This window comes from Caloenas nicobarica, chromosome 1 (assembly GCF_036013445.1).
Source record: "Caloenas nicobarica isolate bCalNic1 chromosome 1, bCalNic1.hap1, whole genome shotgun sequence".
Taxonomy (NCBI): domain Eukaryota; kingdom Metazoa; phylum Chordata; class Aves; order Columbiformes; family Columbidae; genus Caloenas; species Caloenas nicobarica.
The window spans coordinates 120,746,737-120,771,911 of NC_088245.1; the positions used below are offsets into that span (position 1 = coordinate 120,746,737).

The 25,175-nt window shown below is 37.9% G+C and overlaps 1 protein-coding gene across 2 annotated transcripts in view; it reads left to right on the forward strand.

Annotated features, from left to right (window-relative positions):
* The first annotated feature begins 1,642 nt into the window (after positions 1 to 1,642).
* Positions 1,643 to 25,175, forward strand: part of DSCAM (DS cell adhesion molecule) — a 400,267-nt gene continuing 376,734 nt past the window's right edge. For both annotated transcript variants that reach the window (XM_065635636.1, XM_065635626.1), the window contains exons 1-2: positions 1,643 to 1,997; positions 6,502 to 6,648. In XM_065635636.1, the coding sequence (XP_065491708.1) occupies positions 1,643 to 1,997; positions 6,502 to 6,648 (502 nt within the window). The remainder of the gene's footprint in view (positions 1,998 to 6,501; positions 6,649 to 25,175) is intronic.

Sequence of the window (25,175 nt, forward strand, 5' to 3'; positions counted from 1 at the left end):
AAGAGGCACCATCTTATTCAGCCATGCTTCTTCCTGTGCTTAGTCCAATTATGCCTATTTTTACTTTCCAGCTACCCAAGTTTCTACTAGGGCTGTGCCAACTAGTGGAATTTGTTTCTCACAAGGGACTTTATTCTGCCCTAGCACCTGTCTCATCTATGTGCCAGGGACTTATCTTCTCCAGTGCTTGGAATTTCTTCTTTCTGAATCCCCAACTGCCTTTCATCCTGTTCTGTGATGCCCATTTATCTGTTTGCCTTCTGCATGCCATCCCTATTGCTTTAGGAAGTGCCCTCTTACTTTTTTCTTTCTAGAGACTCCCAGAGCTAGTTCTGCTTTCTTTTGAGGTAGTGTGTCCTGATGGTCAATACCAAGATGATATTTAGAAGATAATATCTTCCCATCTTGTATCACCTCAAGGTGTCAAAAGAGAGAAGGATAAAATAGTCCATTTTGTGCTTCCAGCTATGATAAGACTAAGTGGCAGAGGAAGACAAGACACTTCATGACTTAGTGTTGGGATTGTAAGTTATGTCTGCAGGACAAATAGCATCTATCTTGTGCAAATGAATACTAACCTTGAAATCACTTTCATCGAAGCTTATTTGGCCCTGATGCGCTATCATCACATTTTCAAAGCCTTACTTGTTACCAGACTTGCTTCAGAAAATTGTGTCAGAATCTACTGCATTCAAGATACAGTGCAGTATGCAAGTTTCTGTGTTTGTGACAAACAAAACTGGCAAGTTTTTTACAAGTGAGCAGTGTATGCAAATTAACAGCAGAGTGGTGGTATTGGTAATGTTTCCTACCATCTACTGGAAAACAAAAATCATGCCTATGTTGATATGCTCTAAGATAGCAAGGGTTAGGAAGGCATTTTGGATAAAATGTTGAGGAACCTTTAAGACACCTGGAGCCTTCAGCCCTTCTGGGTAATAGCTGAATAGCCCATGGGAGAATTGTTCAGAAGAATGAGGGCTAATCTTGTGTTCTGAACAATGTCAACTTTTTTCAGTGTTACAGAATCTGCGGTTTAAATTTGGAAGGGGGACATGGATGGCAGAACCAAGATTACTATAAGTGTGCTTTGTACTTAGGTTTATAGTTCTTTGTTAGAAAGACCTGACCAAATTATACAATGTATTTATTAACTTATATTTGTATTAAGTATACATATGTATTTTTATTAAGGAATTATGGGGATTTTTTTAATTGTTTGCTCAGTTCTTTATATTACGTTATAAATAATTTTGCCAGGGAAGAACTGTAAAAATAAATTTATAAATGTTAACAGAAACTGCCTGTATTCCAGGTAGAAATCTAGTTGCTAGAAATTTTATGGAAGTAGATTACTGATAGATTTTTGCTGGCCTTACAAAGAATGCTGCACCAGCAAATGCAAAAGTGATCAGATCTGTTTCAGTTTACACTACAAAGAAAGGGATTTCACATTTTACTTATGACTTAAACCACTTGGAGTGTTTAATCTGGTGATATTTTCTTCTGAAATAAGGAACATTTTTTTTTTAGAGTTCACCTTAGCATCCAGATGTTTTGATCCCCTTCCCTAGGCATTGCATTTGATGTGGCAAATAACAGTAAAATTGTTTTGTATGTAGCTGAAATTTCACAGGTTTTCATGGTCTGTTCCTTTTTTTTTTTTTTTTGTCTTGCAGTTTTCAGTGAAGATCTACACACCAGTCTATATTTTGTCAATGCATCTCTGCAAGAGGTAGTGTTTGCTAGCACCACAGGGACATTGGTACCCTGTCCAGCAGCAGGGATCCCCCCTGTGACACTCAGATGGTACCTAGCAACGGGCGAGGAGATCTACGATGTCCCAGGGATCCGCCACGTCCACCCCAATGGCACTCTCCAAATTTTCCCCTTCCCTCCTTCAAGCTTTAATAACTTAATCCATGATAACACTTACTATTGCACAGCTGAAAATCCTTCAGGGAAAATCAGAAGTCAGGATGTTCACATTAAGGCTGGTAAGTATACTCTTTTATTGGGTTCAAATGGGCTTGAGGAGGGATGAAATAGGTGGTTCAGACAAAGAGTAGCAGCAGTTGTGAATCAAAGGAGTTCGGCCAGAAGTATAACCTCTGAACTCTTCACATTACTAAGTCAGATGGTGGATTCTTACTTCTCCTCCCCGATTTGATTTATTTCAGAGGTGAAAAGTTAGTTTTCCAAAGATCATGATCATTTGAGTTTTTTCACAAGTATAAGGAAAAATTAACTGATAATGAAATCATTAATCAGACCATACTTATTAAAGAGCTGAGTGATATAAAGATGCAGTCTTTGGATTTTGTATCGGGGCTGAAAGAAAAGAGGTATGCTGGCCTAATTGCATCCCTTCTCATTTGCTTGTATTCGGTTGTGCTTTGCTTTGAGAAACTTGTGTCCTGTGTAGTGATTCAGCAACTGATGTTGGTTCATAGGCAGTGCTTCCTGTTTAAGCTAAAAGATGCAAATGAACATGATGGTTTTGCATCTGTTTACTATACTGTCTCTGTGCAGACTGGGTCAACCATTGGACAATTAGAGGGGGATCAAAATCAAGCCTTTTGTCACAACACATGAACATATGATTGCATAGATTTTGAAGTTTTTTCTACCCACTTCAGTTAATTAAAATATTCAAACAAACAAACAAAAGCTAGTCTGGGAGCTGACTCTTGGATAATGCAAATCCTCACAACCTTTTTGTTGTTGTTGGAGCTTTGCTAGTCTTTTCGCAGAAAAGAAGTATCTTGCCTTTGGAGATAGACTTTCACAGGAGCTAAGAAGGGAAAACTGCGAACAGCTAGCAAGTAGATTTGTCTGTGACTCTCTTTTTAAATAAGAGAACATATTATCTTCTTAATGATAAATTAACATTCAGAGATCTGTAGTTTGTAGACAATTAGAATGCAAGAATAAAAAGCAGATTTCCCTGAAATTTGTGTGTCTTATTAAAATTTTAGTCTTTAAAAGTGGGGTTTTTTTGGTATTTCTTTGTTTGTTTTTCTCCACAAGAAATGACAAGTAGAAGCAAGTTCACATGTTACATATATGCAGAGTTTCTATAATGGTCTATGTTTCTTCTAGAAAATGTTTAGCTGTTCACAGGTCAAAAAAGTTTGAAAACCAAAGCTTCATAAGAATACATAGCAACCATCTTTATGTTTGGAACTCCATTCTGATTTTTGTGCTTTTGGTTTTACTTTAACAGGTTTGTGGACAGGTTGTCTGACAGAATTATATTTAGAGAGAATTTTTTTTTGTTGTTGTTCTTTGTGGATTTTTGTTAATGTACCTCAATTTTGAGCATCTTTCCAGCAGCATTTTTCCCAATATTAGTTTCCCATTTTTCTATTTCTTAGGTAAACTAATGTGGTGATGTAGAGGAGGCTAAAACTTGCAATGTCACTAGCTAAGGCTCTGAGCTGGTGTTCATTTCATTGTAAAAGCATATGATTTTGGTGACAGGATGCAGCTACGTCCGTTGCTCAGCATTGACCCATTTATTCATGGAACCCCAAAGTAAGCCTTTCTTGGCTTGAGAAATGAAGTTTTCAAAGGAAGAAAGACCTGGAAAAAAAGGCTTTGCAGTAGGTGGCTGTAGCTACTTGACTCATAACTTAACAAATCTTTTTGGCCAAGTCAAAAGTTCCCCTTTTATCTTTTTTCTTCCCTTTTTAGCCTTTTTTACCTGATCCATTAATTTCTCCATATTATTCAATTTCACAGTTAGTCTGAGGTTTAGATAATAAGTTAAACAAATACCTATCCTTCCTATGAACTGATATTGTGTGTCAGAGCTGCCATTGTGCCTGACAGTAGACAATAGCTATTCATGAGTATCTTCTGTGCATATCTTCAGATGATAAACCCTTTGTTCCTCAAATATGAAGTGATAAACTTACTTTGTTTGTAGGTTACTTTCCATTACATTTCTGTCCATGTGAAATCTGTACACAGTTTCAGACTGGCCCTAATCAGCATGATTTGGGGGGAGGAGGGTGGAGAGGAGGGTGTACTTTTCTAACCTCTTCTCCATTTCTTCCTCATTCCAGTGCTCTCAAACAGCAATAGGATTTTCTAGGAGCACAGGAGTCATCAGTGCAGCATCTACTCCTAGCACAGTCATTCAAAGACTAATATAGCTCTGCCCATTCTCACAGTCACCTTGGGAAAATCTGAAGCTCATTTACCTGCTCCCCCAAGAATATGAGTAGGGGATATAAGGATTCCAGCTCACAGATTATTACAATTGTGGTTTTGCATGTAATTTTGCATATAATGCAACACACATCCCCCACCCCTAACAAGTCACCACCTCCACACCTAAAGACCCAAACCAAATCCTCTTCCTGGCTGATCCCATATGGGAGTAAAGGTACATATCTCCATTTCATCTTCAAGCTTTCCTGTGCAATCATGGAAGGGAAGAATGTATCTTTTTAGCAAAAGCTGAAATTCTTATACAAATTCATGACTCAGGGACTTGGGATTAAAAAAAATAATTAGAAAGTCATTCATGAGAACTGGAAAAACTGCGATCTGGAAATAACTGAGAGGCCTGTGAAATAACAATAATGTTAAACTTTTTAAGTAAGGAAATGAATAAATCTATTTCCACTTTTTGTGCCTCATATATGGTTTCTGTGTTTGCATGAATATTAGACAAAAGTCAGCCTCGTTAAGATGATCTATGTGCCATTCCCTCCAGTGCAGAACAAGTTTAGGGGGCTGCTTCTTCACAGGGCAGCCAGTCTTGTAAAGTCACTGCATTAAAAGTGCTTAGAATATCAAGTCAGCACTCATAACAGGGTTAAGAAACTTAATCTTAGATTAAAAACAAATTTTTGACTTTTATAAAAAATAGCGATGTCTGTCTTATTATAGAAAAAAGATTCATTTTGATTTAAAAAAATATTTTACAATTAAATTGATTCCCTTTTGGTTAGAGTTCCTAACTCCTATATTGCTATACTTGTGTTTGGGATGGACAACTTCAATCTTTCTTTTTGCAGTGGTAGCAGTGGACTTGAAAACTCGATGCTGTTTGTATTTGTGAAAACTGCAATTACATTTCAGTACTCTGCTTTTTTTTTTCTTTAAACACATGGTAGGTGGGCCTGTCATTTAGAAATTACAGTGCTCCTAGTGTATCAAAATACTTTTGTAAACTCTGCAACGGATTTACTGGCTCTTCAGTTTAGAATCAGTGTGTGGAAATGTAATTGGTAGAGCTTGGAATACGTTTGTGAGCAGGATATCCAGGCAAGAAATGTGACTTCAATGTGGCAGATCAGCATTGCTGACTCAGTTACACTGTGCTGCACTGGGCTTGTTCTTCCCAATAACTTTAGCTCTCAGACATATACATGCCTCAGACACATGTCATTTTCCAAAACATCCATCCCTATTTTCATTGAAACTGTCACTTCAAGATGTATAACTTTGTTTGCAACCTCAAGATATATGATTATGTTGACTATGTTGATTTCTATATTGGCTCTTGACCTTATGGCCCTGTAGAGAGTCTATATGTTGCTACTTGTCCTTCCTGTCTTACCCATTCACTTCTACAAGAAGACAACATCTGTTTCTTCTCTGCCATACCACCTCCTCCATTAACTGTTGCTCACAGGAGTTTCACTTCTCATTCTTCACTGAACTGTTCCAGTGCCAGGATTTTCCTTCTTTCTGTTCTCCTATACAACGCAACTTCATCTCATCCCAGCAATATTAGTTTGGTGTGAATTTTCTCCAGTTATTCTTTCTTCTCTTCATCCATTAAATTAATTCTGCGAGATGCTAGATGAATCATATCCTGTATCTAAGTGCCCCCATGCTGGTTTTTTTAATACAACTCTGAAACATAGTTTCTGTTTTCTTACCATTAACTTCTTTCTTTCAGTGTTGGTCAATGGAAGGTAGCTCTTACCTTACCTGCTATAATTTCTATATGTTTTTGAGACATTTTGCTTTTTCTCTGGCTGTCACCTCCATCGATTTTTTTTTTCTCTTTCAGTTCTCACTTGTTGAAAATCTTAAATGACACTGACCTTCTCTTCTACCCTCTGGATGTCTCATTCACACACAGTACTTGTATGTACTTTGTATCCTTTGATAGAGCAGAAAACAATTTGTGATGGGAAACATGGCATTGGAAACTAGACAAGTCACAGAAGATGTAACACCATTTACCCATATAAATACACGGTTCTTACAAAAGTCTTTCTCCTTGCCCTCAGAATTATTATAGGTAGGGGAAGAACACAGAAATATGGTGAAATGCAGATTCTGATGAAACAAAAAGATCTGGGAATTATTTCATAGTAATTTGCAATCAGTCTTGCAAAACTGTATTATTTATTGAGACAAAAGAATTCACAACCTGTGTAACTTTCTTTGAGGGAACTTTGCTAGGCTCACCAAGGAAGTGGATGGGATGCATCATTACAACTTGTTTAACAAAACCTTTTCTTTTATTTTTAGTTTTACGGGAACCCTATACAGTCCGTGTGGAGGACCAGAAAGCCATGAGAGGCAATGTAGCAGTGTTCAAGTGCATTATCCCCTCCTCTGTGGAGGCATACATCACTGTTGTCTCATGGGAGAAAGACACAGTCTCGCTTGTCTCAGGTAGGCTGTTATGCCTTTTTTTCTTTCAACTGGCAATGGCAGCTATGGTTCCTGTTTTTCTGTTTTGTTGTTGGTGTTTGTTTGTTTCTTTGTTTGTTTTTCCCCCCAAATGCCTGATGTTTACTTTGAGTCAATTATAGCTGAATGGTATGTCATCCTTCCACTAACTTGTTTCACACTAGCATTGTTATAATCCTGTGACTCTGTGTGACGTGAAGGTTTTAGGCAGCCCTGCTTTTTCTAGCATGCTTGAGGGAGAAATAACATGGGTTTTGTTTTATACCAGGCATAAAATCAGTTTCCTGGTGATGTGGCAATGGGTTCATGTTTTAACTTTGATAAGGAACTCCTACCTGCCCAACAAATTTGGGTGTCGTAAAGCATGTGCTGGGTTGTAGCTGTTTTTCAGTAGTGATATTACTGATGGATTAGAAGAAACCCCAAGTCTAAATTTATTTAGTTATGTTTAAATGAGGTATGTAATGGATATTTATACTTTCACAACATTTTAATCTCAAATATATTCATAGATAACACTGGAGGCTTAAGCATACTGTAAAACGTGCTATAAGCAAAATGTATTGAAGTTAAGCAATCCATTGTAAAGCAGTTATATGCATTAATCGATCTACTGACAAGGCGAGGAAATGTTAGGCATTGTTCAGGAAGTACAGGGAATTCAAGGAAAGAATATGCAACATTTTAAATCTTAAACATGGTAAGAAATTTATGGGAGAAAGTATATGTGGGAAAAATATTTTCAGCATGGTATATATCTAAATTATATATTACACACAGTGCAGCTGTTGTTAAACATAGAAATGATTTCTGTGTGCAGAAATTTGAAATACGTTGTTCCACGGTAGTGCAGAATAGAAAAAATACAGTTTGAGTTAAATGTTGCTGCAGGGTATATTAATGAAAGTGTTTGTGTTTATGATCCTAAAATGTGTGGAAATGGTTTTGTACTTCTTGGTGTATTAATAGTCTTTCCTTTCTGACAAATATGGCATTGATGGAAATACCTATGTTGCTATATGACTCACATTATAGATTTTATTTCTCTATGTGTTTTATAGATTCATTACATAAGCTTGATCTGTTTTTTAAAAAAGTAGATTTCAAATAGGTTTCAAAGGATTTGGTAGATATTTAAGTACTATGTAATTGATGATAATTTGTCCTATACTACTGGTCCACTCTTTAAGCTTGGTAAATCCACTTCCTTGTTTATGTTCTTGGATTTTGATATCACATATTATTTTTGTCATTGGGCAACTGAAACTTGGTGTGTTTCTGTGAAGACTTCTGTAGTATCTGAATTGTAGGACCCACCAACACTTCAGCCAATATAGTCAGGTCAGAGGTGTATTTAAATACGCAAAGAGGCTTTCCATTATTCTATATATAATGACAGAGAACTATGCTTAAGATTACCTAAACTGTGATTAAGATTATCTTAATGCAACAATGGATGGATGTGTTTACTTTGCTTAAACTTAAATAGGTTACTACACGATGTAGGTTTATTCATTCTGTATTATAAGAAAATATGTATATTTTGTCTGTTAACATAGATGTGTGCTCAATTCTATCCTTCACTGTGGAATCAGAAGCAGGGCACAGAGGTCTTTGTAACCTCTTCTTTAAGGAGGACAATGTGGCATTTCTGCAGACCATCATGGCTGGTATTTTAAGATTGTTTCATTCTGGTTAGTCTATGTTGATCTTAACCTCAAACTTTTGGGGGATAGCATTTAACTGTATGGACCTAAATGTATGGTTTTTTTCTGAATGCAACTTCTAACTGTGGTTGACTAGGCTACAATCATTACAAATCTATTACAAATTTCAACACTTAAAACCCAGTTTCTAATTATCTCAAAATATCTTGATTTGGCAGTTAGAAATATAAATGGAAATAAACCAAAATCCATTAAAACCAATGCTACTAAAAATCTCCATTCATCATATTGGACCACATCACAGAAAAGATTTCGTTTCAGGGATTAAATCACAGGTTATTACAGGTCAATTGTATCTATCATGAAAGGGCAAGAGTGAGGCAGGAAAACACTTCTCCAGTTTAACCACAATGATTGCAAGATTTGTTTGCTCGCCATTTATACTTTTTAACTGCAGCTTAATAGTGAAAACATTTAAAAAACAGAACCCACACATGTTTCATAAAACAATTGCCTTGAGTTTTACCCATCATCAATTTTGCAATAATCTGGCCATGAACTCAGACGGTGGATATTGATCAAGCCTCTCTTCTTAGAATGTCAGTGCTGATGAATAGGATGCAAGGCATAACACAACTATTGACCTGTTCTGTTAACGATCAGTATTCTGAGGAAATGCATATGCTTGCATATACAGCTACTGCTAGCATGTTGTGGGGGTTTTTTTGTTTGTTTGGGTTTTTTTGTTTGGTTGGTTTGTCTGCTTGTTTGTTTTTCTGTGTGCTCGACCAGGTTCACCAGTATGCTTTTTATGTCACCATTTAATACTAGAAAGCAGCAACTTCTGATTTGTTTTGATCTTGTTTCTCAATATAACTGATTTATTGGTTGTTCAATAATATTAGCAAAAATGAGAGCTATCTTGAGTGGAAACATCTACTGTGAAAGAGCAAGAATAAAAAAGATATACACTCACAGAGTGATGATTGTCATGGTTTGAGGTGCATAAGGCTTTTGTAGGAAATCTAGGTAGTGTTTACTTGAAAAAAAAAAAAAGAAAGAAAAGAAAAGAAAAAAAAGGAGGCGGGGAGAGAGAGAGAGGAAAAGGATGAGGGGAACATTTTCACTGAGATGATGTATCCATTTTGAATAGAAGACACAAGCTGCACAGGAAGCTCACAGCTTGCAGGAGGGAATGGGAGACCCCCTACGACAGGAAGCAGGGCAGGTTTTTTGTGGTGAAGCTCCCTATGCAAGTCATCCAACAGAGAAGTTTTGTTGTGGTTGTGGTTTTGTGTGGGGATATATTGTTTGTTTGTTTGCTTGATTTTTCTTTTCTTCCTGAAAGTCTTAAACCCCAATGCAATACTTCCAAGTACAATTTAGAAGAAATATTTCATATACTTGTATATCCGTAATACCATTCTGACGACTAGAGGAGAGAGAGGACCATGGATGAACCAGAATCCTTTGTTTTGGCTGTTACTTACTGTTCTAGATATCGGTTCTCTTTTTATGTAAATTCAACATTTTAAAGAAACAAAGCAGTGTTTCTACTTTTATAATATAAAAAGAAAATCTGGCTTCTAGAAAGAATGTTTAACAGGCACATTCCTTGATTAACATGGTGAGATTTTTTTTTTTTTACTTTTGCAACAGCGTACTATAATGGACGTACCTGCTTGTATTTGTATACTTAGTTCTCAGAGAACACAGTGATGTCCATTGTAATCGAAGTATGTAATAAATATGGCTGGACAAAAGCGTCTTCTCTTTCCTGACTGCAATTTCATGTCATGCCTCCAGGCTATTTTAAAGTAAATGGGAGTTGAAACCTATTAAGACTTATTGCTAGAGTGTTTCCAAGTGTTCAGATAGGTCAGACTCCCTGTTTAATAAAGCGGAAGGTGGCCATGTTTGAAGCCAGAAATGCTGAATTCTATAAAGTTTCCATGTGCAAGGACATTTGTGGGCTAAAATGGTGTGCATGTTCTTGTCTGTCTGTCAGACAAACAGCCAAATAATGGAGGTTTTTCTCCTATGCTTTGTCTTTCAATGTGACAGCAGGTCTGAGGCCAACAAGCTTTTTCAGAGTGTCCTCTAGGAGCCAAGGTAGTGGGAAAAAGATTTTTAAAGTAAGGCAAAGTGATTATTTGGATGTATATCTTCCAGGGAAAAGTAGATAACCCCAACTTCCAACAACAAACAAACAGAAATATTTTCATACTAGAAAGATCCATTTTGAAAAGTAGTTTGTAGATGAAGTACTCAACCATCTCCACTACATACAGTTGTGTTACAAACTCTTGCAACAGGCAAGGACAGCAGCAGACCTCTGCAGTTGTCAGTCTGCTGCAAATACATAAAGTCTATCTTATTTGCCCATCTGTGTCATCTAGTAAAAGCAATCAGGCTTTCTAGTGGTGTGTGTCTTTCCTAATGATCTCTAAGATGCTGGCAAAACAGAAGGACCAATGGTAGCTCTGAGAAGTCTTAAGGGGCTCACAAAGTGGAGGCTACTGCTTTGCCAGGCTCTATGGCTGTAACTTCAGGATCTCTTTTCTGAAGGATTGTGTACTGTCAGATGACTTGAAACTGAGTCTAAAATTCATTTGAATTACAGTAAGTAGTATAATGATGTGCTGTTTTCTCTTGTATCAATAACCAGCTCTTATGCATTTTCATTAGATGACACTAAACATAAAAGCTTAAATAATCCTCTAATGTTGTATGACTGATAGCTGCATATGGCTTGGTTAAAGGTCAAGTTTCATTTCCTCCTTACTGCTTTCCTTCACAAACCATTCCCTAAGAAACAGACTTTTGGAATCAGCTTTGTATTGACCTTGTAAGCACGGAAAACAGCCTAGACCCTGCAGGACCAAAGAGTGCATCAAAGCATATTTTTGTAAGAACAGCCATTAAAACACGGAACAATAGTATAAATAAGTGCCACCGTACAGATTGTGCTTCTGGTCCTGTTGAGCAAGAGCAAGGCAGACAGGAGACTAGTGCTTGGCTTGTAGTATTTCTTCTTCACATGCAGAAATGTGACACTGGACTAGAAGGGGAGGTAAAGACAAAATAACTGCTGATTCTACTCTGTCTAGGTGAAAGCAAAGAGCAGAGTCTGTTCGCGTGTTAATTAGCCCCAGAGAGAGCAAAGGATGGGTGTGGTTTTAGGGGAAGGAGGGCAGAAAGGGATTATTAAAAATAAAGGTCAGTGTAAGGGATCAGCAAAGAGACAGGAAAGAGGAGAATGAGGAGTGGATGGAAACAAAGAAAAAGGCTGAAGAATTAAATTTGGTTTGTCACAACATACTGTACTTCTGTTATGGTTGCTTGCTATCCTGATGCTGACAACTACGAGGGCTTTTGAGTTTTTCCATGTATCTGAACAGTTTAGTGCCAGGAACAGGCTCATGAATTAGTTCATGCCCTGACCTTTCTGAATTCCCATTTTCCTGTCTAATGACATACCACGCAAGAATTTGTCTGATTTATATAGAGAGTGTGAATTCTTAAAAAAGTTAGAAAAGGAGACAGATAATAATGACTGTTCACAATGGCATATTTAAATCTGCACCAAAAGAATAGCAGCTTTGAGGGAAAGGTGTGTAAGCATGAATGGAATGCAGTTCCTTGTAGGCCTGTGACTAACATGCAGATGACAGCCAATGAGCCTTCCATCCAGCATACTTTCCATCGGCCAGAAATTAGACACACTGGACTACGGCTTGAGAAGTGTCACTGCTGTACAATGACCTACATTTGATGTAATGACTTACATTATTTATTTACACACAGTTCCTCAAGTCTCGTCTTTAAAAGGCTCAGGGGCTCTTGGATCTCTTTCTGCACAAAGGGCTTTTCTGAACTGCTGCGGCTGACAGTAAGCAGTCAATGTTTGCCAGTGGTTATCACGTGGTGGCATCTGAAATACAGCACTGCAGTTTTCATTTGTGCTGGGGTTTGGAGATTACAGCAGTGGTTCAGTTTACACAGAGCAATCGCTGTTTTTTCAGCCATGAGGTTTGTACATAGAGGGGGGAAAAAAAATCTCTTTATGGAGAGCAGTCCTGTGTGCAGAGTCCCACATTCAAAATTAGATTACTGCTGAAGATCACAGGGATTAAGTCCAGCCATTTGATTGAGGTTGTGTCTAGTAGAGATGTGCTATGATCTTTCTTGCTTTGGTTTGATGTCAGGGCTTAATCATGGCTGCCAACCAGCAAGCATTCAGCAGGCACTTAACCTATGCCACTGAATGCTCTAGAGGCAAGTTTTTTTCCAGTTCTAGTTGGAGTGGGATGAAGAGTACACTTTTTATGCTTAAATATTAGCAACATATATAAAATTTAAAAATCCTGAATGTAAGCTACCTCCTACCGGAAATATGTCAGTGAGATTTAATTCTACTGTTCGAAGTCATGACAGCACACAGAAAGTAAAGCAGTCAAAACCTTACATCTGCTGAGCTTCCTTGACTCCCTGGAAAGCTAAAGTGAGTAGTGTTCAGCAAAGCTCAGGTCAGACTATAGGTTTGCTGTCAATGTGTTTTCTAAGCTGCTTGAAGACATGTAAAGTGCACTTGCCTATCTCTAAAGACAACATATTGCTTCCTCACTTTCTCTTTCAACAAGGTTATTTTCCTAAATGACCTAGCAAAAAGACATTTACTACATTATTTAAGAAATGTCTATCTGCATTTTTCCTGAGAGCACTGTTCTTTTAAGAGAACGTTTTATAATCCTAGAAAGTGGAGATGGTAAAAACTTAGCACTTCCTGCTTATGCAAACATTTTTCACACTCTCCTTTGACTCATTGTAAACTAAAATTGTAACCGAGCAAGACAACATACTTAGGACTGTTCATTGGGGGACTTCTCCTCTGGCTCCTCTGCAGCCTGTGCTTTGTGTTTGCTGTTACACCAGAGTGAGTATATTGATCAGGTAAATCATTCTAAAATTATGGCTGTGGGATCAGTAGGATTGGATGCCAGGATTTTAACGTCTTTGTGGGAAGCAGGTCTTTAGAGTGATTTGGAGGAATGAAGATGGAAAGCATCTGATCCACATTTCAAAAATCACATTCTGATAGCATAAAAGAAGGTGAACAATACAATTGCAGGCAAGAGAGTGGTTTCTGATAATTTGATCAGCATAGGGAAATATGCATGTGAAATGAAGGTGTTAATATCTGTTGTGAACTGCACTTGAGGATTTTCCTCAGTGTGACTGGGTGTTTTGGCTGTTCTGAGGATGTAGAACATTGGTGGCTATTTGTGAGACATGGAGGAAAAAAAACGGATTTGAGTGGGGTGTCTTGGTACTTAGAGTGCAGAAAGGCAAAATTTCCTCTGTTTCACTACATCCAGCAATTTTAATACTAATAGGGTTCACAACTAGTAGCGGTATTTTTGGCATTTCAGTAATGAAGTGTGTCTATGAGATAAGGGTATCATTTTTTTTTCTTCCTCTGTTGCTGCTCTGTTTTGCAGAGCCCTCTGCTTCCATCAGCTGGAGGGATCCTTTCCCTCTACTTTAAAACCGAACAACCCCCTGGCCTAACAACCCCCTAATCCTCTTTCTCTATTTTTTTCTCAACCCTTTCTTTTTTTTTTTTTTTTCCTCTCTACTTGCACGATTAAAGAGCATGAAAAACTTGATTGGATTCAGACCCTCTTCAGAATTGCTTTTTGCACTCTTGTGAATTAAAGAGAGAGAGAGCGGGAGGTTGTAATTCTACTTTCTGTGTTAAGGCTTCAAATATTTGGATTTTTTTTTTTAATGCATACTTTTCTCTCTCTTTCCTCTCTGTATCCATGAGTGTCTGTATATAGATACACATACATTTACATTTATATATATACACAGGCACCTATCACATCTCTCTACAGGCCTGAGGATCTGATGGACCATACATAATATTATCCAATCTAATGCCCTAACTGTTTTGTTTTACCATCTTGTTATTGATGTTGCCAGTCATAACGAGGTTTCTTTGAGCATGGTTGAGTTCAATGGCACAGTTAATCTCTCCCTGGAAACAGCTGTGCCATGTTATTTTTTCTCCAGATGTACTTTAAATTTCTTTCCTTTTCTTGAGGTGAATCCCATTTTTCATCTGGTCAGATTTTTCTAGACCCCTCAGTTCCTGTAATATTAATTCCCTCTGGGGTTTGTAAAACCTTCAAATAAATATGAGCTGATTTTAATTAACTTGATGTTTACCAGATCTTTATTAAAGGTGAAATAAGAGCAGACTGACTGCTAACCTTCACAGGTGTTCACTCAATATTTTTCTGTTTTTTTCTTTGCTCTTTGTTTACAATTCTTAAGGCAGATTTTAATTCATATAATTTTTCTTGAATTGAATATTTGAAGCAATATTTTTATTAGTTTGGTTTGATATGCAGGATTTTGGGGCTCTGATTTCTAGACAGCAAGGCTCAGTGCTATCAGATTTGGTATCAAAGAGCTAGGAGCAGGAACATACTTGGGTTAGTCAGTGTGCTGCTTTTAGGTCTAATTTAATAATTTATTTTCATTTTTACTTTTAAAAATAGTGATCGTAGCATCATTTTCTTCCTTATAAATATATTCTGCTAGTGGCTTGTGATCTTGTCACCTTCCTGAATGGCAGTGGATAAGTAGATGACCACATTAAGTACTGTATGCTTGAGGTTTCCCATCAAAACTCCCATCTAACCTGAGCAAACAGCCAATGAGCTCTGACAGTTTTGATATAAGGGGACAAAAACGATGCATGAGATACATTTTAATGAGTGCATGTCATACTGCCCAGCATGCTTTATACTATACAGCTTTGCCTGTTTACATGGTTTAGCTGCACGCTGAGGAGTGTATAATATCAAAACTGCCACCAGCCCTGATTATTTTGGTTATTTTTAATACATCAAGGACATACCTACAGGTGACACCTGGAAGAAATAGAAACAGTGTTTTCCAGTGTTCTGCATTGTACCAGATAACTGATTTCAATTAAAACATCATTGTGGAGTGCAGTGCTATCAAGTCGATAAACCGACAAATTTTTAGTTCTCTAGATAGCTATAGAAATGCTCATTTGGTTTGTCTTCCCTGTTGAGAGTCCAGTTTTAATTGAAAGGCTCATTAGAAGAATGACTCATTAGAAAGAACTGGAAGTACCTATCTGGAAGAGCTTTGTATCATTTGCTGTGACACCAGTGTCATATCTCTGTTGCTTCACCTGGGTTGCTAAACTGTAAAGGCATATTTTAATAGCACACACGTTTTCTCTTTGGAGGAAGGTTACAATGAAGGCCTGGTGATCTTTTAGTTAGAATCAAGTGAATTTTTAAAGCCTGTGATCTGGTAGGTGAGCTCAAGCTGTGTAACTGCGCTGGGGTGACACAGGGGCAGATGCTCCATCCTGCTGCAGAAAGGTGGTGGAGGCAAAGGCTAAACATTTTTTGTTGTAAACAGTTGCTGTACCAAAAATGCCTTTGGTTTTGCCAGCAAACTTAAAGCTACCGAATTTCTGATAAAAGTGAGATTACAGGAAAAGAAAGACTGAACTGTTTAGTTGTTCTTTCTCACCATTAAAATTGCATTATAATTGCAATTACAGATATTTTTCATGGCAAAAATAGTCTACCAGTTTGTTAGTTCATGTTTGTTTGGTTTGAAATGAGCTCTGCATGTTTTTACCTCACACTCGAACACTATTCATGCTGAATGCGCTGAAATGTTTACTGCCGGCCATGGAGACGGACAGGATGCCATGCTTTCAACTAGCAGAGGAATGTGATCCACACAGACCTGTCAACAAAAGCAGGTCAGCAGGATTGAGCAAGAAAAAAAAATCAATAAATCTTTGAATTAATCATGCAGCTGCCAGAGAGAATTACGGGTGCATGAAATGAAGGATGTAGGTATATATCTGTGGTAACTTATTCTTTCTTACCTCATTGTGTCCTTTATTATACCTGCACGTTTTCCTTTCCCTACTGCTTCTGAACAGGTCTGTGTTTATTCGGATACCTTCACGGAATACTCATTCTTCATTTTAAAGTAACTAATTCAATATGGATCACAGAAATCCCTCTTACTTTTCTCCCTCCATGCTGCCACTTTTCTCACTGACTGTTGTGCGCACTCAATATGAATTAATACAGGAATTTCACCTCCGCATAAAACTAAGATTGCACATCTTGTGCAGTGAATTGGACCAAAAGCAATTGCTGCTTCGGTGAACAGAGGAGTTAAAAAATTCATGCCTGAGCTGCTGATGTCTCAGGTGAGCAGCCGTCCTTGTTGAGCCCTTCTGCAGCAGTGCTGCTGGGGGATGAGCCTGGGCCTGGACAGGACTAAACCCACCCAACCTGGGCCAGATCCTCCTCCCCGGGCCTGGTTCCCACCTCTGCCTCGCAGGCAGCTGTGGTCAGTAAACATTACTACCAAGGGGGAGTGTTTCACACCCTGCCCTTCGAAGCTGGACAGCAGTCAGATGCAATCATGGAGAACTAAAAAGGCAGCTCAGGAGGGAGTAATTTGACACTAGGCACATGCTTGAGAGGACTGTGAGGGATTACGAATTAAGAGATGCATCCTGTGTATATCTTTGTGGCTTCAGCTCTGTGCTTTGGTTTGCTTCTCGTCTTCTGCTCAGAAAGATGCATCCTTCATTGTGGTGCCCTGGAGGGAATGTTCTGTATAGCTTCCTCATGCAAAACTCGAGTGTTTTACTGCTGCTTCGCTTGTGCGTCTGATAGTGAGGAAGGAATGGTAAAATTAATGCCCCAGTGTCTTTAAATCATCATCTGCTCTGAAGATAAAGCAGAGATCCCTCCTCTGTGCCCAGCTTAACTCTCCAGCTGGAGAGCTTGGTTGTGCACCATGGCAAGGATGTCTCCTTGGCTCTCTGCCCAGGGATCGAGTCTGGCACTCTTCCAGTTGGGGAACTGCCCAGTGCCAGGTGCTCACTTTAACTGCAAACTCAAATTAATTTTCCTATTTTACCCATTACTTTCTTTGTAAATAGATAGTGATATTCATAAAATCCCTGAGAACAATTACCCTGATGCTTGTGGAAGGTCAAGGCAAGCTCTGTTCAAGGATTATTTATTCCAGAAGGGAAAACAGAGCTGACATACAGCACTCTTATTTTTCAATTGCATGCCTAGGGATTTCTTTTTTTTTCTAAATGTTTTTCCTCTTTCTCCATTAAAACAGAGAACCAAATTCCTGACACATTAAGAGAATACATTTGGGTTCAGCTGTGGAGAGGATTTTTAAAATTTTTGAACTAACAAACAGTCAAATAGACCATACTTTTCTAGAGGGAGAGAATTTTTTTTTGCTGCCTTCCCTTTGTAAAACATCCTGCCCAACTGTATCTGGTTAAATACCATTGTTTAGTAAACCCACATTTTATTTTTTTAAAAAGACTCATACAAAAAATCCTCCATGAAATACCCAAGGGATAATGATGGAAAAAAATATTTGTCTCTTAGAGCTGCATTTGTTTTCCACCTGTAAGAGTATTTTGTCTGTACTAAGGACTGAGAATCCTTCCATGTACTCCATTTTCTCTTCTAATTTATAACTGTTTTTCACAAAACACTGACAAGAAGGACATTTCTTTAAAAACTAAAAGTGTTTCTAAGATGAAAAAATAAAAAATGGCACCAACTGAAATGCTAAATGTCACTATATGGAAATATACAACTAAACTGTAAGTAAATCTGATCTCTTTATGTACAAAATTCAGGGCGTTTCAAAAAGATGGACCCAGTTTGAAATCACTGCTGCTTTGAGATTGAGTCTGTCGTTTTGAAACACCTTGTAGTATGCAGATTTTTAAAAATAATAAAATTATATAAATACATTCTATACAAAGAAATATTCATTATAGTCAGTGTTTTCTGAAAGCAAAACTTTTCTGTAAAATAAGCTGTCAGTATGGAATTTCACAAGGGGGCAAGTGTCTCAACAAGCATCACAATTTTTACATGTATACGCAAAAGAATTTAAGATATTTTGAGATTATAATGTATTTATCTGAAATATTTTGTAATTCGTTCTGAATTATGATAAAATATGGAAGCAGCTGCTGATGTGAGGGGAGAGGTTAGTAAAAAAAAAAATAGTGGAAAAAATCCAGGCAAACCCAGATGCTAACATTGTACTTAAATGTGGAAGTCTTATGGAAGAATCCAGAGAAATAAAGGGATTGATCATCTACATAATTCTTTCTGTTCTTATATGCTTTTTTAATTCATAAATGTACAGGAGATCTTGAAATCAATTATGCTGGAAACAAGTAAGATAAAGATTTTCTTGGAAAAATTCTGCTAGAACAAGAGAAGCAAAACTCATCTTCTTTTCAAAGTGGACATTTCTGAGTTGCTGAAAAGCAATTTCAGGTCTGGGAAGCAAAGGCACACCCATAAATAAGAAGTGATAGGATAATGCTGTGTAACAGCATCCATTCAGCACTTTTATAGAATAAGTGAGAAAAAGAGAACCCCTCTAAATGTCAGCAGCCCAACAAGATTTTGTGAGATGCTGTTTGCATTTTCAAAAATAATTTAAGAAAAATAAGTTATTCACTGTATTTTGCTTTCCTTCTCTTTATTTGTATGAGCTCTATTTATTGATAATAATTCTTTGAATCCTTATTGATGGTTATTCGTAGCACATTCTACAGCTGACTTTTTTTTTTTTTTAAGTTGTTAAAGAAATGTGGTATCTCAAGCCCTGTAGCAAATCAGAGAAACCTTTATGCCTGCCTATTTTGATATCTCTTTTTCCCTTATGAAAAACTGTGCTGGTTTTGGTTGGGGTAAAGTTTATTTTCTACATAGTAGCTAGGATGGGACTATGTATTGGATTCGTGCCAGAAACAAGTGTTGATAACACAGGGATGCTTTAGCTGTTGCTGAGCAGTGTTTGCACAGACCCAAGGCCTTTCCTCCTTCTCACACCACCCCACCAGCGAGTGGGCTGAGAGTGAACAAAAAGTTGGGATGGGACACAGCTGGAACAGCTGACACCGACTGACCAAAGGGATATTCCTTACCACATCATGTCATGCTCAGTATAAAACTAGGGGCAAGGTTGACCTGGGGGGGCCACTGCTTGGGAATTGGCTGAGCATCGATCAGTTAGTGGTGAGTAAATATTTTCATTTACATAACTTATCTTTCTCGGGCTTTACTTCTCTCTCTTTGTTATTTTCCTTTTCATTACAATTTATTATTATTATTATTATTGGTTTATTTTATTTCAATTATTAAACTGTTCTTATCTCAATCCACGAGTTTTTTCACTTCTACCCTTCCAAGTCTCTCCCTATCTCCTGCTGGGGAGCAGGGGGGAGTGAATGAGCAGCAGTGGTTGCTGGCTGGGGTTAAACTGTGGCACAAACCCAAAGTTCCTTTGAGTTAATAAGAACTATTATTCTCATTTTACATAGAGGGAAAATGGAAAACAAATAAACTCCAAGATTTCCTGTGTTTCATGGAGGCTGCTATAAACATTCAGGCAGGATCTCCTAAAACATAGTCCTTTACTTGGATCCATGCTTTTTGTTTCTTCCCAAGTATTGGAATAGGAAAATGCGTAGAATTGTGTGTGAGGGAAGTTCAGGAGCCCTTGATAATTTGGGGGGAATGTTTCATATTCTCATGAAAAAAAAAAAAAATCCTGCATGTAGTCAGTGCTTCAAATTTCTCTTTATGGAGCTCTTATTGCCTTGGACTGGAGCTCCCTGTGTGAGCATGTGGAAGGTGAAGCTCAGTCAGAGAAGTGGGTTTGGAATGTATTGTTTATGATTGTAGTCAACTAAAATAAGATGAAACATTTTGCTTTTGTCATGTCACTTTCATTTATATTTATTTTCTTACTAAATCTGATACCTAATAATAAATTGTTGTAAGGAAACCACAAGAACGTAGGACCTTAAACATAAATGCCCTAAATTTGTCAAAAACAAACAAACAACACATTATGTTATTTTAATGAATAAAAATGAACTACATTTAGAGTTGGAAATGTCTTCCTTCTTTCTGTCTCAAAGTTGATTTTTTTTTTTCTCTCTCTTGTGATTGATATCCTTTGCAGAAGACTCATGGAATTTCAGTTGTGTCTGAGTTATTTGGGCATTTTTTCTGTCAAGTACTTTGTTAGGAAAAAAATGTGTATTTGTGTTGACTAAAAATTATGTCTTCCTATTGAAAAAGTCATGTTTCAGCCAAAAGGAGCAAAGAAATACAAGTCTGCAAGGGAGACAGAAAAAGCTAGAAGTTTTCCTTTTCAAGTTTTTCAAAATGAAGTATTTTCATGTTTTCCTTTCAAAGTGAAAACTGTGTAAAAACTACTGATGAATTTTTATATGAAAAAAATTCTTAGGATAAAAAATTGGATGACTGCTGGTTTATTGCTTTGTTCCATTATCAATCTTAGAAGTGTTTTTTTGATATGCTGCTAATTTTTCACTTTCTTCCATGAAGTCCTGTTTTGGGAAAAGGATTAGTGAAAATTTTAGGTTCGTTAACATATGGATGCTAACAAATTCCTCCATAACATCCAGATAGGATACATTCTGTGAAACAAAATTGCCAGAGTTCAGAAAAATTTTGTGTGCAGCCATTTAACTGCACCATTTATCTGCAATGCTCTTCTTAAATAAAATCAATGCTATTTTTGCATTGCCCTAATGGGAACCTATTAAGTTAAATACACAGGCATTTTTAACCTCAGACACATTGCAGGGGCAAGTCAGTACTGGATTCAATCCAATATATTAATGAGGAACATTGATATACATGGTCTTGTGTTTGGGCAGTTTGGTTATTGGATTTGGAAATTGTTGATGCACTGTGTCACATCGAGATTCTAATCTAGAGAATAATTTAAGCCCTTTCCTCTCCTAATACTCCACCCGGTATCTCTTTGCCTGCTTGACAGTTATTATGGAGCATCTTTTAATGCTTCCGTTCAGAATTCTTGCCTTCTGGAGTTCATAGATGTCCATAAAAAATAAATTCTGGGTTGAAACTTGGCTCCAATTGGTTTTAATCTGAATGATGAACAACCTATTAGGCCACTGAAGATTTACTGGCTTTTAAGTCAATAAGGATGGGAACTGCAAAACAGTTTAGAAAAGACTGGCTGTTCAAGTGTATACCATGCAAATAGAATGGAGTGGGAAACTAGAAGAGCAGGGGAAGAAAAAGAGATTTAGATTTGTACTGATTTGGGAAGTGCCCTTTTAGAATAAGGAGCAGAGCAATCAAATTCAGAATGGAAAAGCAGCAAAATGTGTAGAAGAGATAGAAGCCAATATACTACCAGCAAAAGCAAAGCAACTTTGCGCTTCTCACACTGCAAGAGATATCTCATTAGTTTTCTGTAACGTCATCCTGGAAGCATTGGGAAGACACAGAGGAAAAAGGTCTCAGCAGAACCAGCTGCCTCTGACACAGTCCGAATGCGTTCATTTGTTCCCCAAAGAAGAGAGAATATTTCTCTCCACTTCCAAATCACCAGGGGAGAGGTCAAACCATGAGGGAGGCTTGGAGAAGCAGGCTATTCAAATAGAGTTGTTTTTCCTTTAGAAACTTTTCACATTAACATTTCACATCTTCACACTTTGTTTTTTTACAAAAAAAAAAGGTTGCCTTTTTCTCTCCTCTCCCACAGTGTCATTCAACATTTTTGTTAGCACAGAGGTCTGAATTTAAATAAAGTATTTGTTGTAACACCACCCCCATCTCCCCCATCTCACACCTCTAACTAAAGAAATTTAGAAAGTACGTAATGTCTGCAAATGAGAAGAGAAGGACTGTAAAGGAGGAGGGGTGGGAAGGAGAAACTGCACACATATTCTGTTGCATTCAGTAACTGAAAGCTGAAGGGAAAAGTTGGGACAAAATCAACGTTATCCAAATTATTTCCTTCTGTGGATGTGTGCTGTGGCTGAGGGAAAGACTGGGGAGCAATGCTGGGTAGGGGCTGAGGAGAGCTTTCTGTGAGTTATTTGCTTTACTGAACTTTGGTAGACCTGTGTTGTTGTTTGACGGTGTCAGTTTGTGTTTTCTAGGTTTAATTATTTGGGAAAAACTTGACTTCCACACTTATATTAGAATTCCCAGGCAAAGGAATTAGAATACCATCCCCAAACAGCATGAGACAGAAAAGGAGGAGCTAAATATGAGGTTCTGTTCAATTTTTTAGCAACTTTTCACCCAAAGTGATCAGCACCCATGTATTTAAAAATTCCTAAAACAAAAATATTCAGTTAAAAAATGTTGAAACTAGTATATCCCCTCAAAATAGTGCATTGCTTAAACAGCATAGACTAAAGCAATTGAGTCGTGAGCTGTGTTAAAGCACTTTAAAGAGCTGTTTCAAAGCTTTGTAACTTGCTTCTCTGTTCATAGAATCAGAGAATGTCCTGAGTTGGAAGGGACCCACAAGGATCATGGAGTCCAACTCCTGTCCCTGCACAGGACAACCCCACAGGTCACACCATGTGTCTGAGGGCCTTGTCCAGTCTCTTCTTGAACACTGTCAGGCTTGGGGCCGTGACGCCTCCCTGGGGAGCCTGTTCCAGTGCTCCACCACCCTCTGGGGGAAGAACCTTTTCCTCATGTCCAACCTAAACCTCCCCTGGCACATCTTTCTGCCACTCCCTTGAGTTCTGTCATTGGTTGCTAAAGAGAAGAGTTTGGTGCCTGCTTCTCCTCCTCCCCTTGTGAGGGAGCTGTAGACCACGATGAGGTCTCCTTTGAGTCTCCTCTTCTCCAGGCTAATGTTGAATCAACATATTTCATCAATAGGACTCAAACTGATAAAATAGGTTGGTTTGATCTTCCTCTAGTCATTATGACCCATATCACTTTAAGAGAGTTGGTAACACTGTTACTGCTGTGCACAGGGCTCTAGTTAGGCCGGCATTGGAGATCATCAGCAGCAGGTTCCACCTATTGCTCTGCTGTGTACTTCTTCAAGCACACATGCTTCCAAACCCTTGAGGAAAGACACAGGAGTGTCTCCACTTCAAAAGGTGTCTTCACCTGCCTCTTGGCAGCTGGAAGTTTGGCCCTTTGGAAATGTCAAGCCTGGGACTCCTGAGCAAAAACCACATAGTCCTGTGTGGTCACAAGGAGTATATAGAACTCAGGCCCTCTGCAGAACTATTTTCTGATTTATGTTTGTTTGCTCAGGCAAATTGGCTCTTGCGGGTGAGGAGCTGAAGTGAGTGCAAAGAGCTCACCCTCAAAAAGTTTATAGCCTGCTGTTTTTATGGGCCTAGCGTGTGATAAAATATAGGGTTTGCATGCTTGATTTGGCATCTAGGATGGTGGCCATGTGAGGAGTATCAAACTTGAATATGGGGATAATTTACGGATAGTAACATGGCATTTATTCTGCAACTTTGGGAAGGGTGCACCATTGTTGGAGGAGTGTTTACCTGCAACATAGCCCCTCCAGAATACCTCTAACAACCACAGGCAGGAGTGGAAAAGGCTAGTAGAGTTGGACCTTGTTTGACATCTGTTGCAGCTGGCTACTTGCTTCTTGTTATCTTGCCCTTTCACCTCCTATCCCAATGTTAGATGGAATTGCATCTATAAATACTAAGTTTTTTCAAATGAATCCTTTTCACTTATTTCTTGCTGATATGTTTGGTTGAACCTTGCATCTCTGAACACCTGACTAAATTTTGGGAAATGCCTCTGAAGTGTGGAGAGCGAGGCAACAGACTAAATTTCAATCAAGAGGTATACCAGTGCTAATGATAGAAGGCCCAGCTGGCTGAAGAGCCCTACAATGGACCAGCTGTAGCTCAATTAAGCATCAACTAACATGACCCTCAGCTGGCCTGTGTTGGCTAAAACATGAGCTCCCATGATTGATTTTCTTGAGCCCTTGTCAAGATCCAGAATAGTTGTGGGGCCACAAAATCTGTTGGTGCTTTTGTGCTGAATGAGCTGTCTCAGGTGTCTTGAGCCCCTTGTACAATAGCAGTGGGCATGACTCAGTTTTTCTAAAAATAAGCAGACTTTTTCATTTGGTCTGTTGTAATTAAAAGGGTGGCTGTAAAGTTATCTTAGAACACTCAAAAAGATAAAAAGTAGTTGGTCCCCTTCCTCCTCCCCCTTGGACTCTAGTGTAGGTAAGTCCTTGGATGTATAAAATGTTGAATTTGCAGAAACATGAAAAAGTTGTTTTGATAAATCACAAGCATCTTTCAGTAGCTCAAAGGATATAAAAATGTCACAGTGAAGCAAATCAGCATTCTCATTCTTTATTCCTGTATTTGAGGATACACTTTGCGAACTATGGAGAAAACAGATAATTATGTCTAAGAATTAGTAGAGTCAGAATATTGCTGTACTGCAGTGAAAAATTAATGATATTTATCTCTCACATAAGGCTTTACACTTTTCTTATATAAATCTCCTCTTATGCAGTAAGTAGTAATTCAGTAAGTGCTATCTCTATTTTGCATATACAGAGACTGAGACACCACATGAGCATGGGGGAAACATCAAATCTACCTTTAAAGCTTTTGCTAGATTTAAATTCTGTATGTAAGCATCATCTTGGCCCTCATTGTACAAACTTGAGACCATATGTTCAAAATGTTTCCCTCACTAAATTTGTGGTTTATGTTTGATTCTATAGAGCTGTCTTGATTTTGAATCTTTAGGGATTTTACTTTGAATACTGTAAGACATAAAAAAGTAAGAAATCACACATTTTATGTTCATAGTCATTTACTCCCACCTATAAATTCTTATAATATTTAGCAATCTACCTAAACATTGCTAAATGAAATACAAG